Source organism: Aspergillus melleus, assembly GCF_016097325.1.
Source record: "Aspergillus melleus strain CBS 546.65 chromosome Unknown contig4, whole genome shotgun sequence".
In the NCBI taxonomy this organism is placed as follows: Eukaryota; Fungi; Ascomycota; class Eurotiomycetes; order Eurotiales; family Aspergillaceae; genus Aspergillus; species Aspergillus melleus.
In genome coordinates, this window is record NW_025763373.1 from 1984636 (window position 1) to 2001989 (window position 17354).

General features: G+C 49.4%; 1 protein-coding gene across 1 annotated transcript; it reads right to left on the minus strand.

Moving 5' to 3' along the window:
* Positions 1–15413: 15413 nt before the first annotated feature.
* HEX1_2 (beta-N-acetylhexosaminidase) lies at positions 15414–17228 on the minus strand (the record flags this gene model as incomplete). Its single annotated transcript, XM_046089342.1, has 1 exon — positions 15414–17228. The coding sequence occupies one exon, from the start codon at positions 17226–17228 to the stop codon at positions 15414–15416; it is 1815 nt and encodes a 604-aa protein (XP_045945312.1).
* Between the last annotated feature and the right edge of the window lie 126 nt (positions 17229–17354).

Here is a 17354-nt window from a genome sequence, read left to right on the forward strand (position 1 = left end):
AGGCAGTGAACACTGAACAATATTATTTTAGAAAAAATAAATAAATTCTTATTATTAGATACAGTACACTAGCTGGTAAGAAAACTAAGAATGCGAAATACCACACTAACCCTGCATGAGGCACTGCCAGGCGGCCGAGCAGAGGGTTCTCTCCTCTCTCTCGACAGATTTCTATTTTTCTACATTTAGCCCGCTTTCCCATCTTACCTAATTGGAATTAATTAATTTCTATTTATTCCTCGCGGCTGCCCAGTTGAGGATATTTATATCTTTTTCTTTTGGCTGGCATTTCGCGCCTGCCCTGCAGCCATCCCAGGCCGGCTGTCTGGGCATGTATACTCGGAACTCTGGGAGTTCAAGTGTTGGTGATATTTTTAATGCTCCGAGATCTATTTACAGGATTCTCCAGAAACATGTACTCCGTAAGTCCGTTCAAGGGAGGAAGTAAAAAAAAGTGAAATCCAAAAAGAAACTAAATGATCCACTTGGCCTCGGCCAATCCCTTTGCCAAAGCCTCCACAAAGTACAATTGTCTCTGATGGGCTTGGACCTATGAGAATTTTCAATCATGGTTCCTGCATTTTTCTTTTTCTTTTTCTTTTTCCTTTATGAAGATTATTCCAATCTGGTTTTATTCGAGAGAATCTCTCTGCTTACGTCTCGTTTCATTACACCGTACTCGGTACTCCTAGATATTCAATTCCCTTGATATGATCTTTTCTCTCACTAAGCTTGTCGAGAATCCGGTCAGAGCACAATAAATCGCCCAAATCAAAGAACGCTCTATAACTATAAGACACTCTAATAACAACTCCACCGAAAGCCAATGTCAAACATACGGGGACGCCGTTCTCCGTCCCTACATTCCAGGCACTCGTATCCGCATGTGTCATCGGCAAGTCCGGGGACACATTGACCATGGCTGTCAGTAGCCCAATTGACTATTGATCCAACCTTGCCGATTAGTCTCAAATTTTCCAAGGCCAGTGGCAGTGGCTAACAGTCGAGCGTCTCCAGATCCGCTTTCTGTCACATTGTTCGCTGATAAGATGGTGGCAAATTTTTTTTTTTTTCCCTGTCTCTGTAATCTGTATCTCCCGCTGGCAGTGGCTGCTTTTTTGCTCATCTTTCTCAAACTGCATAAGCAAGCAGCAGCTTACCTGCACGGGAGCGTCACTAAGGCGTGTACAGTATTTGGAATGGGCCTGCTAAGGCTGTTTGGGGACTAGTAATGATGCGCTCATTGCAATCTCAACTCCAATCTTTTTTTTTGTTTCTTTTGTTTCTATCCCTTTCCTACCTTAGTCCTTCCGTAACTTGCTGCCATGGATTCCAATAGTCGATGCAGAAGAATCCCATTCAATCACAGTGATGAAGATGAATAAAATCAATGATCGTCAAAGGCGACCGATCTCCTCCGTGGACTGTCCAAACTTCCTGGCCCTCCTTAAGGTATTATTAGGCATATTAACCATGGCGCTTGGCAAATTGCAGCGCTTCCGTAATGTCTTGGTTTCCCCCGTACATCCCACCCTGTATCATCCTTCCGTCCCGTCAATCCGGTTCAGATCGTCGACATCATTTCTCACTTTTTCTTTTTTAAATTTTCTGTTTATCCATCCTAGGGAAAATTCAGTACGCCATACACTCCCACTCCGTAGTAAAAAAAAAAAAAAAAAAAAAAAAAAAATCTGACTAAAAGACCCTTAGCAGCGGTCTAAAATCCATCCGATCTAGCCTAGCCAAACGCGACTCCATGATACTCTATAAGGTAGGTAGGTAGGTAGATAGGCCGCCAGTTTCGAACTTACACCCAAGTTTTTCCCAGCATGGGGTCCATTGACGATCTTAGCAAAAGAAAGAAAAAGAAAAAAAAATGAAAAAGGTGCCCGCCCCACCGACCACACATCTTCCCCCCCTTTCAAGAAACGTGCATGCGGTTCCTCCGGGCTTGATTGGCGGAGATGTCCTGACAGGCGAAATGAAGCGTCATAAGAGCTTCTTCCAATCAGGGACGGCAGATGGTACCGGACGGGAAGACGATTCTCATTTAGGGCGCCCGACGGGGACAATCATCCTGCCCGATGTGGACGAACTCACAGATTTGCTACTTAGCAGGACGGAGTATCCGTATGTAAGATTGTAATTGTAAGAATTTTTTTTTGGTTCTTATTTTCAAGAGCCGCACCGATGTACTCCCTACTTATCTTATTCTACCCTGTTTATTATCATCACTGTGGCAGTTTAGTCAAGGGTCTGTGTAAATTTTGAGTACCTAGTTGTTCTGAGATTTTTCCGTGCGAACCCTTCATTTACTTCTTAGAAAATATCCAGGATGGCATTCCATGGTGTGTGGTGGATATTGCGATAATCAGGAGTATTCCAGATAGACAAGTACATTGTCGGATGGATTGACGGATGAAAATTCGGTAGATGCATCGGTGGTGGCCGATTGATCGCTCTGGTCCCCGGAAAGACGAGCATACATACCTAGTGTGTACAGCGGAGTCGTATGTACGGAGTACATGTAGCCCATAATATAGAGATGATTATTCATTACACAACTTAGGTAGTCAGAAGCCCTGTAATCTTGTACATCATACATAACTACGGAGTAAACACCAATCAACACATGAAAACATGGAACCTCAAGCCATCGGGACCAGATTGTCGCGACCGAACTCCATGGATTGAGTCTACTGTGGCTCATGCAAGGCTGAGTGACTGACTCCGTAGGACATACCTTACCGTACCTACACAGTGTACGCAACCTACGGAGTAGTTCCATGGTGAGGTTGTATCCCGAGTACGAAGGAAAGATTACATTACCCTACTAAAAGACCGAAAGAGGAAAATATTGCGGAAGGCACTTGGCTTCCTACACTAGGTACTCCGTACCACAGCACCTAAGTAGCTACTAAGACGTGGTAGGATTCGCCTAGTTGAAATCAGATGAAAATATAAAATTGGAAGAACATCGGAGATCGGATTAATGGGCAACACGGACTTCACCTAAAAAAGACGCGCCAGGAAACACACAGACATGTGTCACTGACAGAGCTACATGCATAACCTCGAGACGACACAACATGAGGTGGTGGGCATCAATCAAAATCGACCAATTCCGACCGAAAGGATCGCTCGGGCGCTATTCTGTTAACCACACAAGAGCGCAACGTACATCGCATTTGCGTTAGACTGGGATGCAAGCGCGGGTTTGGGAGAAATCACGAAACACTCAGAACCAGATAGATTACCGAATACGGGAATGAAGTAAACGCTAGGTCAGAAAGGAGCGCCGGCTAGACGCTGTTGTCCGACGGGGCGATCAAATCGTAGCCAATATCAGATAGACGAGAAAATTACCTACGGAGTTAGGAAAATCAGCGATCCTGTAGGTACGGAGAGGAACAGACTTATGGCACGGACTTTACCGCCGCTATGCAGTGCGGCGTATCTGCATAACTACGGGCCCATGCAAAGGGAAAAAAAACCACCAAAAAAATCTGAAGGTAAGTCGGTGAGGAGAACGGAATTAGCGCCACATTCTTGAATGAGCCACAATTGTCGAGCCTATCGCGTGTCAGAGCGCGGATCTTCCCGTCCTTTCAATTGGAAGATCCTCGTGCGCTAATGCCTCCATGACCGGATCGAGGCGCAGCACATTTATTTTTACACCGCTTCCTTTTAGGTTTTTTTAGTGTCCTTTTTCTGTTGTTATTTATTTGTTTTATTTTGGTGCGGGTTTAGCACCATGCGGGCGTTGATGTCATGGGATTTATCCACCTGCCAACTCGATCAGGAACCATGTTTTTTGAGTCCAGAAAAAATCCAATCCGGGTTTGGCGCTGACCGACGTTTCCGTACTGGAAACCCCGTGCTTGGCTGGTTGTTTGGCGGTGGATTTGGCAAGTTCCTGACCGGAGGTTTTTTTATTTTTAATTCATGCACTTCGTAGAGTGTGCAGTCAGATAACGTGGAGGGGTCCGACCGACAGCCGGTATTGATTCTAACATCTAAACTCTCGCACGGGAGAGAAACTCTATCAGCAAGGCTAACTGGAGCGTTGTCAAGGCAGAGTTATGGTTAACTTTCACATCTATTGTTATCTTGATTTTAACTTGAAGTTTATTTGCGGTGGGTTACCGATATAGATGTCGCATACCTACAGAGTAGATTTATAGATAGCGAAGACATATATAGCATACCCAATGAGAATCCTGATTATGTAGTGAGCCACCAACCAAGCCACGACTCTTTCCCAAGATATGTATTCTTCGGCCTGAAATCCAATCTTCCATTTCGTTCCACAGTCCAGATTGAAACCCGTTCAGACGAAATATCTCCCCACCCCTGCGGAAAACTTCATCGCGCGTCGCTTCATCGGACAGTACCTTCCAATCAACCCTTTATGACAACTCAACTTACCGATCAACTCCGGAAACTCATCTCAAAATATTATATCAGAATATAGTCCGCCCCCGACCCACTTCTTCGAACAAAAGACTAAACAGCCCACTCACGGCGCAGGACCAGGTTCGTTTTCGCCTTTCTTCAATACCTAGTACATACCTATCTTACCTACCTTACTATCTTACTTCATACCAGAGTAATAACCCCCCTAAGATAATGGTAATACCCGCTAAGAACGCTGACACGGCGGGGGGTCAGAACCTACCATACCCAATGGGTTTCACTTTCCCGCACGTGGCAGACTGGCCCAACGTGTAACCTAAATGATCCCAGGGAGAGAAAAAAAAAAAAAAAAAAAGGGAACTGAGAGCCACGGAGTACGGACTTGGTCGGACCTTTTGCTGACAGGTAGGCTCCAATCAAGGAAGGAAGGAAGATTCTCATCATTCTGGACTTCTGATCCATGTGGGCGATATCCTTGCTTCTTTTCTGGTTAGTTGGGAAACTACTCCGTACACCGTACAGTAACCTATGCTAAGAAAAACAAAGAAAGAAAAGAAGATAAAAATAATAATACACCAGAGCAACCAGAACTACAGGATACGCGCCGTGATTATTTTCAGCGGCAAGCGATGGCTCAGACTGTATTCAATCCTGTCTTTTCTACCGGGGGTGCATGTGTTAGTGCCAAATTTGGGATTCCAAAATTGGAAACAGTGATGGCTTCTTCCCTCATGCATGGAAGGGAGAAATAGACGTCCAGAGTTAGACGCCTTGCGAGGTACAGCGCGCATAAACCCTGTGAAGCTTGCAGGGAAGGAGTGGGAGACAAGGGGTGTGAGGGGGCGGGGGACACGATGATCAAACACACAATTCCATACGGAGTACTGTAGGTGCGGGATGGACTAAGCCCTACTGCTTTGCGGTGTTCTCTGGAGGGGGAAATGGAAAATGGAAAATGTCCAGAGTGACGGGTAACGCTTAATCCCTGTCTTCCATGTGTCGGTCTCCAGATCAAGAAGGAATAGCACCCCATACGAGAGAGGGAACTCTACTGCGCACACCGTCTAGTCCTAGACAAGCAGGAGATCGCTAGGGTACTGCTTGTCCTGGCAATGATCCGCCAGGCGCTAAATCAAGGTTGACGGTCTTGCCATGTCATTTGACAGGGACACTGAGGATGTAACTAAATTTAGGGGAGCTAAAAGGGCTTTAGTCCCGAGAGTAGCGCGGAGAGAGCCTGTCAGTGTCCGCTAAGGGCACCCTCAAGCCACGGGGAGCGACCAAGACGCCCCAATCACGGTGCCCGGAATTAACCAACATTGCCAGGGCACAGAACGGCACTCATCCAACAATCCAAAAATATCTGGTTGGCTTCAAGAATGTTGCACGGTATATCGGGTGTAAATTTAGAACGCAGGAGGGCGAGGGTGACGAGATCATGCAGATGCTCTCATCGGCGCAAAATGTCCCATGTCCGACTGGATCTGAATTCCAGAAACCCAAGACTTTCCTTCGGTCACTCTCACTCCACTTGCCTGCCCCCCACCCACCTTGCAGCAACTGTCTCGCATGTCGTTTGTCTCGGAATCGTCGAGCCATGTGTCCGGTTTCCAGGGGAAACGTGAATCCTCGTCACGATGACAACATCTGATTGGAAATTCGGCCCCCAACCAGCAAAATCAATTGCCCAGCCGATGCAAGGAAGGGACAGACTGCGTAAACGAGCCAAAATATTGAATAATACAATTTAATCTTGTAACACAAGACACAGGGATGGTGAGAAATTGCGTACGCCGCAGACCCCTGCCTCGTGGCGAGATGCAACAGATGTCCTCAAACAAGCGCCGACCTGCCACGCCAGTTCTCACACACAGACATCCCCCCATGTCAATCTATAGATAGCACTCCCGTAGCGCACTCTCCCATTGGCTCCTACTTGCCAGGTTTTGGCCTAATTTTTCTGACTGAACGGACACGGTGATTTGCTGCCAACCTGGCGCCGCGGTCCACCGTCCGGGCGCTTACACTGCATCCAGCGCAGTTTAGTCTGTAGGGATGCCTGCGATTTGGGAACCCCTAGCTTGCGTCGGTCGCCAGTAGGAATTCGAGGAAGGGCTTCCAGAACATCAGCGCTGCATTCTTGAAACTGGCGTGAAACAGCTGTCGTCGATCTTTGTTTGTTCTCTCCCTGGCGGTTTCTAAGTTTGGAATTGATGAAGGGAGCCGGGCGGAAGAAGATTGCGGCCGGACCGATTAGGTAGGTGGTTAAGGTGTCAGGTCAGGTGTCAAAGTGTCAAGTGTCAGTGTCAAAACTCCTTTCTCCGTCGCGGGAAGACTCCATCATAGTTAGCTTTCCTCCCGGCGGGCTAAACAGTAGGTAAACACTGGCCCGTACCGTGTTTTCGCACCTGTCAAACTGGAAAGTTTACCCACTCGAGTTGCCAAACGAGAAACACGAAGGTTTTTCGGGAGCTTGTTTTTCTTTTTTCTTTTTTTTTTTTTTTCTTTCAACCTCGCCCCTTATCTGCCTATCACGGACCTCATGAAAAACATCCTCATGTCATAGATCCACGGGAATATATTAAACGCAATATAACACTCGGGAAAAAAAAACAATTTGAAATCCTCACATACGTCCTAAGTAAATGAACGAATTCGGTAATCCCAGCAATTCCACCCCCTGCAAATGATCCACGCCCACCCCCTGACCCAACCCCCTCCGAAACGAGCGAGCTCAATTAAATTACTCAGTATCTCTTCGATCAATCAAAGCTGAACAACCGCCAGACCAATGCGCGTCGACAGGAAACTAGTAGATCTAGTGCCCGACTGGTCTGGCATCGCTGGGGGCCGGGGAAATCATTAGCGGCACCACTTGGCATGGCCGGCCCGGACAATTGGGGCTTTTTCTAATGTATCTGCGGAGCTCTCTGCTTTTGGAGTCGGGAAAGTCTGGATCCAGTCTGGACACGGGATTAATCTCAAATTCTCAACAGATTGATTCGATATTAATTGCGATGGGTGGGGGGGGGGGGCGATTGATTGATTGTGTCAGTGGGTAATTAACTAATGTTCATCATGGAGTAACTAGTCGACCTAGACATGGTCTTTCTTACCCAGCAGATCGGTCGTCGATTAATTTATCGAAGCGAGGCTCTCGTTAGGCGGATTGGTTGGCGGCTCTCTCTGGTAGGATGATCTAGAGTCTACCTTGGACGGACTGGACTGGATACCTACGGAATACGCATACGGAGTCTTTGACAGAGAGTACTGCCGTAGACGTATGTACCTAAGCTATCTATTATAGATACTCTGTGAGTGCTGCCTTTCGGTGGTTTGACCACTTAGCCGACTCGTAGTCTACTGGCTTGCTCCTGCTCCCCTCAGGTATCATCTTCTATCTACGGGACAAAACCCATCTACCACTAGGAATCTAGTGACTCCGCATGTACTCCGTACATATGTATCAACGATCAACGACTCTACACTGGCGACACCCAGAAACAGAGAACAGGTAACCACTCATTTCGTACCTAGGACACCACCACAACTTAGCAACGAAATAAGAAAAAAAACATAAATAAGAAAAAAGCAAATAAAGAAAAAGGAAGGAAACAAACCCCACGGATATAACCAGCGGATCTCGCGCAAAATGCAAATGCAATCAATACCTGTAGCCTGCACAGCCAGTACCCACTCGCTTCTTACCCATACGGAGTACGTAGGGGGGGTTGGTTTACTTGCTACCTTGCCTTGCCGAAAGCCAGTGAATGACCTGTCACATGGCATTTTTGCTTTTGCTTTTTTCCTTTTTTTTTTTGGCGTCTTCATTTATTTCTCCTTTCCCCTGCATCCACTGTACATATGTAGAGACTAGATAGAGTATAGGTAGGCTCGGGAAAGATGCACATACCCGACCACAATCAAACCCGTCTCGACCTATCCGCGGAAAAGAGGAGATGATTTCCAGAGGGGTGCAGAATGCAGAGGCCAGCCTGACACTAATACTGAGACTGACTGGGATCCTACTTACCGAAGATAGGTAGAGATCGGCTTGAGGTGCTGTTCGGTAAGTACTGTAGGTGTGCGTGTGTGTGTGTGTATGTATGTAATACTAGTTGCGCTGCAGAAGGGAATCGATCTCGTACTTTTGTCCACGGCATGCATGCGTGAATGCATTGGTTGGTCGAATGGCGATGGGGATCTGCTGGCGACCTAGAGAGTCACATAGCTAGCTACTAGAACATATCGTAGTGGATAATGATTTATCGAGATAACCAGAGAGGTATGTAAATAACTAACCAACTAACCAACTAACTTAGAAAATGGACATGAAGTTACTAATACCACCCGGCTGGTTGAAAACCGAATCCCAAGCCCGACTAGGCAGAACATGTGCATCAACTACCCTAGAGTACGGATACTCCGTACAGTTACGGATACTAAAGATCAATTACGTCAAGGCTGTCGTGTCATTGACTCACTCTCTCTGAACCATCAAGGTGTGACAAAGCATGGGATGGAATGCAAACTCGGCGCATCCCGACGGTGTATGTACATATGTCCGGTGTCATTCATTCACTGGTACTCCAACGGAACCTACCACTGCGGTTACCGGATCGGTCATGTCTCTCCTGGAGTAGGTAGTTACTACGTAGAAGTGAAATTAGTTTCGTTGTGTGTAACTGGATTCGTGTATGCGTGAGAAAATAGACACCCCTCCCAGAGCGTGGGCCCTCTTCAACCATGGGTGGGAATGTAGAATGTTTGGGGTTACACCATCGGATGAGTAACTAGAACGGGATAACTAGATACAACGTATGTAATGATTACCTAGACTAGAGAGTTGGGAGGGACGAATGTTGGATAAGGGATGTTGAATAACCGGTTCTCGTAGAGTACAATCCATAGAATAGTGACCTATTGGCGGGGCACAAGAAGAGGAGAGGAGAGAAGAAAAGTCTCGTCCGTCATGATGTCAATTGATCACATAGCCCTAAACCTGTGGAGGAAGCATGTCCGATCTCTGTGTAACCGCACCTTCTTCAGTATTATGTACCTACCATTTTTTTTTTAAACCTGTCTGGCCCTGGATGGCCAATGGATGCATGCGACTAGGCCGGGGATCATATCCAGGGCCAAATAGTTCACAGTGCGTGTGGTTTGCGCGTGGGTGGGTAACTACCTATACGGGGTACCTGTCTACTGGACACTGGCGATCATGCACGTTCATCAACATGATCAATTCGCCAACAGTGATGTCCTGTAGCTGTAGGCGAGGGGAGAATAGATCCGGATTCGGGACCGATCGAGGATCGAAGATCCCCGATCTCCATGAGCCTGTCATATACGATTTTGAACCTGGAGGAATGGTCGCTAGCCGAGTTAGCCTGCTGTCATCGCGGCGAGGGATTTTCAACCATGTCCAGGACATGTCACGACCACCATTCTAAAGCCACGGACATCAATAATGAGCTGCTTGCTCGTCCGTACTTTTGTGATGGAATTTGTCAGATGGATCGTCTCGTCGCATCGACCGGTCGGGAAAAGCTTCCGAACAAAGGAGGGGGGTCCGACAGGTGATTTGAATGGGCGTCGGGCGTCGGGCGTCGGATAGGAGATGGAGCTTTTTTCAATAGTCGCAATCCTGGGCCCTGTGAGAGATGAGAGATGAAAAAAAAGATCGTGGGATTTGGAACCCCGTAATGCTCGAGATGATACCCACTCCGGCCCATGATCGATTCCGTAATTCGCAAGGAGGAGTGGAGCCGCCGGGCAAAAGATCATCGATCGTCTTGCCCAACTTTGAATGATTGACGCATCATGTGCCCAGACCGTACCCACCAGAACCTGAGGTCACCGCAGGAGCGAAAATTACCGTCAGGATGGAACCCGAAGTTTTGACGGATATCCCGATGTGGCTTGGCTGGTTGAGTGATGCCCACATTCGGTCAGCATCGTGGCTCACCACGGACTGTGCCCATGGCCCTCCGAGATCCGCCGTTGACCTTTTCTTTTCTTTTTCTTGAAATCAAATCCATTCAGTTTTCACATGAGGCGGTGACACAGTGAGGGAGAAGAAAGAAAAAAGAAAAAAGAAAAAAAAGGTAGAGTAAAGTACCATCATCCTTTCCGAATGTGGAAATCATGCCTAATTCCCAAACAATAGTCTCGACATCCCCGGGCTTTAATTTGGCATTCGCTCTAAAACGGTGACTGATCAGAAATCAATCAAATTGTCTTCCGTCAGGTCACCTTATGTTGATTCGGTCTCGGCCTTGTCCGAGAATGTGGCCTGTCCTCTGCCGGCCAAGTCTTCATCCGAACCCCCGTGGCTTGCTTAGGGACGAATCCGGAAATCAGTAACGAAAAGCCAAAAGCTCGTCGGTTCCGATGGTTGATTTTCCTTTTGTAGGGCAGAAGGATTCCCATCCTTGCCGAGGTCAGCAACTGGCCTGGATCGCGACTCGATTGCTTCTGCCATCGAGGTTCCGCCACACTGGATGTTTTTTTAGGCCTCCTGGGGAGGGTACGGACTACGGACTCGGACGAGGTTGAGGTACGACATCCATACAATGATGATGATCGGGTGAAGGATTCACTGTGTGGAGTATGGGATTGTTGGATACGAAGCTTGCGGAGTGAGCTTAATAACTCCACACTCCACAGTCTCTATCGCTCCCCTTTCGTATCTTCGATCTGGTGCTAATGTGTGCTTCAGAGGTATGTACATGTACATGTACATGCTCGGGGAGGCAAAAAGGAACCGAAATGAAGTAAAAAAGCGCGTGTTTACCACCACCTAGTCATATCGGGGCTGCCGCAGTTACCTCGACATATTTCGAAATCTCAGAATACGAGGACCCCCCCTAAGAGTCGGTAGGTAGGTAGTACCACATACCCAGTTGCCCGATCCGGCTCGGACCATTGCCTTTTCTGGGCTCTCCCAGTCCTCTGGATAGAAGAGGACTTACGGAGTTAGGGAGACCAGGAGTCTGCCTGCTGGGAGGAGCAAATCACAGACTCACTCCTCGCCCTCACCCCCGGTCTCTTCTTCTTATTCCTGGTCGCCGTTACAGAATGTCTCTCTTCAGACTTCTTGTCCTCTTGTGTACCAATCACTTGGGGACTGCAAAGTCTCCGGTCAGCATCAGGCCTCCAGCGCCGGGGAGAAGGGAAACTAGTGGTCGTCATCTAGAAGGGATTTACCCATACGGAGCATCCCATTGTACTGTACGTATCATCTCATTCGCATGAGAACCGGGCAGAACACGTTTTGCCTCTCGGGAAGCTCTCCTAGAAAGTGGCGTTGCGTTGCTGCAAGTTACCCCTCCTCATTTTTTTCCTTTTCTCTGGTCAGTCTGCCCCTCACCAACGGATAGGGTGACGATGACTCCCAGCAAGAAAAACGAAAAAACGAGGGGGAAAGGGGTAACAAAAACAAAACAAAACCACCTGCAGTTCGTGTTGGGTGGCAACAGGCGACCGGCGACATGACGGGGACATGTAAGCCCAAACGACTGGACTGAATCCCTGCCAAAGAAGTCAGGTGGTGATGGTGACTTGACAGGAACGTGCAGATCATCCCTACCTTCCTGTATGGAGATCCTCTCATTAGGTCGAGGATTTTCATTCACATACATGCTGCCAACAGTGTATCTGGTTACTCCGGGGTCAGGACATGGCACCCCGCATAGGGAACGAGGGGAGCGAGAGAAAGAAAAAATGAAATGAAATAACAAGACAAGACAGACAGGCAGCAGGATGACCTCAACTCCAACCCCAGGTCAGTCGTACAGTAGTCCCTCCCTCCTACCGACCGTTCCCTACCAAAGAAAAACTCCTCCATCGACCAGGCAAAGAATCCTGCATCGACCGGCTTATGCGAACACGCACAACCACCAATCCAGTATTTCCTCCCTGCAACCCTGTCGCAGGTCACTGCAAGTCAGGAAGGATTCATTTTTCTTTCCATTCCTTTTGTCTAGTTCTTTTCCTCAATTAATCGCGTTTCTATCCAGTAGTTTGCTGGCTACAGGATGACTTGACTAGGAATACTATTTCGCCTCCCCCTCCAAGCTAAGAAAACGAGGCTGGCTGGACCTTTTTAATCTTACCCCGACGAAACAAACAAATCCTACCCCAATACTAATCATGCCTTAGTATGTGCATACCAGTTATAGGTACCTATAGGAAGATATTCGTCATATTCCCCAATAAGGCACACATTGCACCACCACCACAATAATACATACAGAAGAAGGAAAATAAAGAATCAAAGTCCCACGCCGTCCCGAACGTGGCTGGCGGACCAAAGTAGTCGTGGACATGAGACATAAGGAAACTGTTAGTTAGGCGGAACCTGACCAAGCGCCGCCGATGATGTGGAAGAGCGAGAACAAATCATTTCTTGCATTTGATATTCGGCCCCGGAAACTAACCTTACACAACACGTTGGGTTTGCGCGGATTTGGTGGTGGGGGGGGGGGGGGGGGGGGGGGTATGTGTTTGTCTGATTTATGATCGGTATGTAGGATGTGTATACTCTGTGTGTATATGTTTTTGCTAGATAAGAGGACCGGTCAAGTGAGTGGGTGGCCCGGTACCTAGGTAAGTATATATGTGTGTTTTTAAAACATCAAAGTTTGTGGTATTTGTTCAATAGCAGCTACGATATCTACACAACTACATATCTAGATATTTAGTCAGGTGGTCGCGGGTTCTGATTCTGGGATTCTCTCCTGTCCTTTGCACCGGTACGGAATAGAAACGTGAATGGAGAAGCGACAGGACGGACCTAAAGATTTGCAACAAGATCATTAGCAGACAGTAATCTCTCCCTCTGTGACATATTCTCGATCATCTATCTGTCAACATCATCATCACCTCGAACCCAACTCAGCCATAGCCCCAGCTTAAGCAAAACATCCCCCCCCCCTCTCTCCTTCTCTGTCGATAAATGATAAACAAGCACCTTCATAGATTGAGAGAAAGAAAGAATGATACCTCAACCGAAAAACTCCCTAACACCCACCCCCTCCTCCCCCTTCCACGACCTCATATCGACCGGATTGAGAAGACTCTGTTCCGAAACCGTCCACAGCACCTTCGCGTCCCGACATCGATGCACGTCCCCGATGCCATCAATATGCCACATTGGCTTTCCGTGCGGCGTGATGTGTTTTGGGCGCTCGATTGTGTCGGACGCGGAGCAGAGGATGGACTTATCTTTCTTGTTAGGTAATCTTATTTGGATTGGATCTGATGGGGATGAGTTCGCCTAGAGGAGAGAGAGAAAAACGGGCCAGTGAAGGGAGAGAGAGATGAAACAAACCTGCAAGATATAATTAAAACAATGCTGAAGATGATCATGCTCCTTCACCTGATTCTCTTTCTCGCTCTCCGAGCCCCTTTTTCCATCACTACTCCCAGAAGAATGCCCATGTTCATGCCCAGGGACAGCGTCCGGAAAAATCTTCCCCCTCAACGCCCCCATACAATGCAACTGATGAAACATGGCGATCCCATACGACCGATCCAACGTGCCACTATGCGTCCTATTCGGATCGACCCGTTGCACCTCCGCCTCGGTGAGGACGTCGAGATGGGTGGCGAAGATCCCGCCGCCGCTGGTCGGGGGGATGAGGGTTGCTTCCCAGGGGACTTTGTCTTTTTCAAGATCGTTCTGCGTCTGGGAGGATGGGGCTTCGTTGAGTGGGTTTTCGCGGAAGGAGCTGAGGATGTATGGATGGGGTTGTTGTTGGCCCAGGGACTGATGAGGCGGATAGGGACATGATCGTGCTGTGCCGAGGAAATGGGGACCTGTGATTGGGAGGAGGAGGAGGATGGTTAGGGTGAGGAGGAAGGCGAAGGAGAGGATGAGGAGGAGAGGGAGACGGTGGGTTATGAAGTGGGTGGGTTGATGGGGGTGGGATTTGGTTGGTGGTGGGACTGGTAAGGGGGGGGGGGGGGGGGGGGGGGGGGGTAGGACATTGTGATTTATCGATCGGGTGATGAGTAGTATAGGTAGATCTAGATTAGGATCTATAGATGAAGATATTGAATATCTATCATGGAGTCAGCGAGAGGATGGATAGAAGGAGGAGAGAGAGAGAGAGGCGTAGATAGACATGGGCCATCTAGTTTCGTAGACCAGATTTAATTGTCCGCGAATAACTTGTATATAACTGCCTCTCCCCATCCGTCTATAGATAGAGCTATAAACCCCCGTCGTTAGCACCGTCAAGCTATCAGTTCTCGTTGAAAGGAAACACACCCCCAATCCGTACCTCAATCAACGCCACCCAACCACCAGCTTCAGCGACCTATCCATCCCGAGAAACAAAGAGCGCCGACCTCCCTAGATTACATATCCAGGTCCAGTTAAAACCGATGATAGAGTTAGAGTTCTGCGGCACCCACTGGTCTTTGAGGGTCGTCTGGTCACCCGCAGAGGTACTGTTTCTTTGACCGACCTCATGTGGCTGCCGTCGCCCTTGGCTCTTGGTTCGGGTGGTGGAACTGCTGGCGGACTGGAAGACTGGCCCGCTTTTAGGCGAGAAGCTTATTTATTGACTGCTTAATGAATGTTGGGAGTCAATAAGACTAGGCTTGGTATGGCCATCTGGGAGGGAACGACCGTAGCGCCTCGCTGTTATTATTCCGGTTGTTCCGTGACTGCTGTTGTTTGGATTACTGATAGGGGCCTGGTTAGGACGAGGCCTGATATGCCAAGTTAATATTTTCAGTGAGTAGGCAAGGCCTGAAGAGCACTCAGCTTACTTCCTGCCAGCCTACAGGTGTACGGTGTCAAAGGAAAAAGATCAATCAATTCAGATTAAAAGATCATGGTCGGTACAGCAAGAAAGCTATCAACTAGATAAGAAGTCCTAATCAACCAACTAGCTGCCATACTCAAAAAAAGAGATCTGAAGAAATCAAAGGAATCGAATATTCAAATCAAACCAACCCAATGCAGTGCAATGCAATGAGCCAGACTACTGAATGGCAGTCTGGTTCTGGTACAGATCACAAGCATGCGGATGCTGCAGACAATACTTCGGCACCAACGCCGTGGCCATGACCCCGTTGGCAACCAGATACTCCCGGAAGTTCAGGATCCGCTGCGTCATCTCCGTCGTGCGCTTGTTGCCCTTGGCGTCCCGGTTGCCCGACCACACCAGCTCGGCGAGCGCCGCGGCACGGGGCCAGAACGAGCTGGACACGGTCACGTCGTCGACCTGCTCGCTCCAGAGCGGGGCGGTGGCGCCGATGATGTGCTTGGCCTGCGCCGAGGTCAGGTTCAGCGTGAAGTCGTAGTCGTAGATGCGCTGCCAGGTCTTGTAGGGTGCGCACCACGACCCGCCGTTGCCGCCGTAGTTGAAGTTGGGGACGTCCGCGGTGCCGGGGTTCGACATCTCGTTGTAGCGCACGTCGTTGGTCACGAAGCCGCCCTTGCCGCAGTCGAGGTAGAGGAAGTCGGAGGAGGAGACGATGACGTCGTAGCCGCGCGCCGTCAGGTTGGAGATGTACTCGAGGCCGTTGTTCCAGCTCTGCATGACGATGTCCTTGGGGACGTCGTGCGCGTGCTCGGCCGACAGCGTGATGTCCTCCCACATGACGAGCCGGCGGTCGTCGCTGTAGTTGCGGAAGATGGGCACGGCGTGGTCGACCCAGTACTGGGCCAGGTCGTTGTAGGTGCGCGAGGGGTCCTCGGCGAACCACTTGCTCACGTGGCTGCTGAAGTTGAAGCAGTTGGGCTGGATCTCGTCGGCGCCGACGTGGAACCAGTGGTCGGGGAAGAGGTCGGAGAGTTCCTCGTAGACGTCGCGCACCACCTCATACGTCTTGGGGTAGATGATGTCCAGCTGGCCCGGGTTGGGTTCCACGGCCGTGTGCAGCTCCCACACGTCGTTGGACCACCACGAGTCCGTGCATGTCACCATCTCCGGGTCGACCTGCTGCCAACCGGCGGCAGAGTGACTGGGCATGTCAATCTCGGGGATGACCCGGATACCGCGGGCGCGCGCGTACTTGACGATCTTGCGCACGTCGGCATGGCTGTAGATCTCGCGCGGCGAGTAGGCGTCCTTAGTCATCTCCGGGTAGGTGTCGACCTGGATAGGCCAGGACTGTGCGTCGTCCAGGTGCCAATGCAACACGTTGAGCTTAGACAGGGACATGCCGTCCAGCTGCTCGAGGATTTTGGGCACGGAGATGAAATTGCGCGCCGTGTCCATCATGATGCCGCGGTACGGGTAGAGCGGTTCATCCTTGATAACGACGGGCTGCTCGATGAGAAGCCCCTTGTCACCGTCAGAGATGACCAGCTGCTGCAGGGTGGTGAAGGCATGCAGGACACCCCAGACAGTACGCGCCTTGATGGCGATGCTGTCCTTGTTCTCGGCGACGACCAGCGAGTACGACTCATCAGCCCCGTGTTGAAGATCCGCCTTCTTATCCTCAACGACCACATCAACAAACCGGAGGGGGGACGGAGCGTTTGCGCGTTTGCCCTTATGGGCGGAGCTGCTTGGGGTGCTGGTCGGGAAGGGCGCAAAGGACGAGATAGGAGCTTCGACAGCGGCGGGGACCCATTTCAGCTCGGAGATGGTCTTCCAGGTGCGATCCCAGGCATTGAAGAGGATATTATCCTGGGTATCGTCCTTTGTGCGGAGGTTAAGCGTGCGGGCGAGATGTTTGGGTCCAGACGAACCCCAGTTAATGTCACGCGGCGCCGGCAACGGGTTGACCTTGACCGCAGCCACGCCAGTCACCGCGATCAACGCGGTGCAGAGAGAAGAAAAACGCATGTTTAGAAGCCTGTCCAGGTCGAGTCAGGAAGTCCGGACATGAACAGCAAAAAAGAAAAAGGAGGTTATGAAAGAAAGGAATGTAGGGAGCGTCAGGCAAGGACAGAAGGAGGTAGTGTTTCAGAG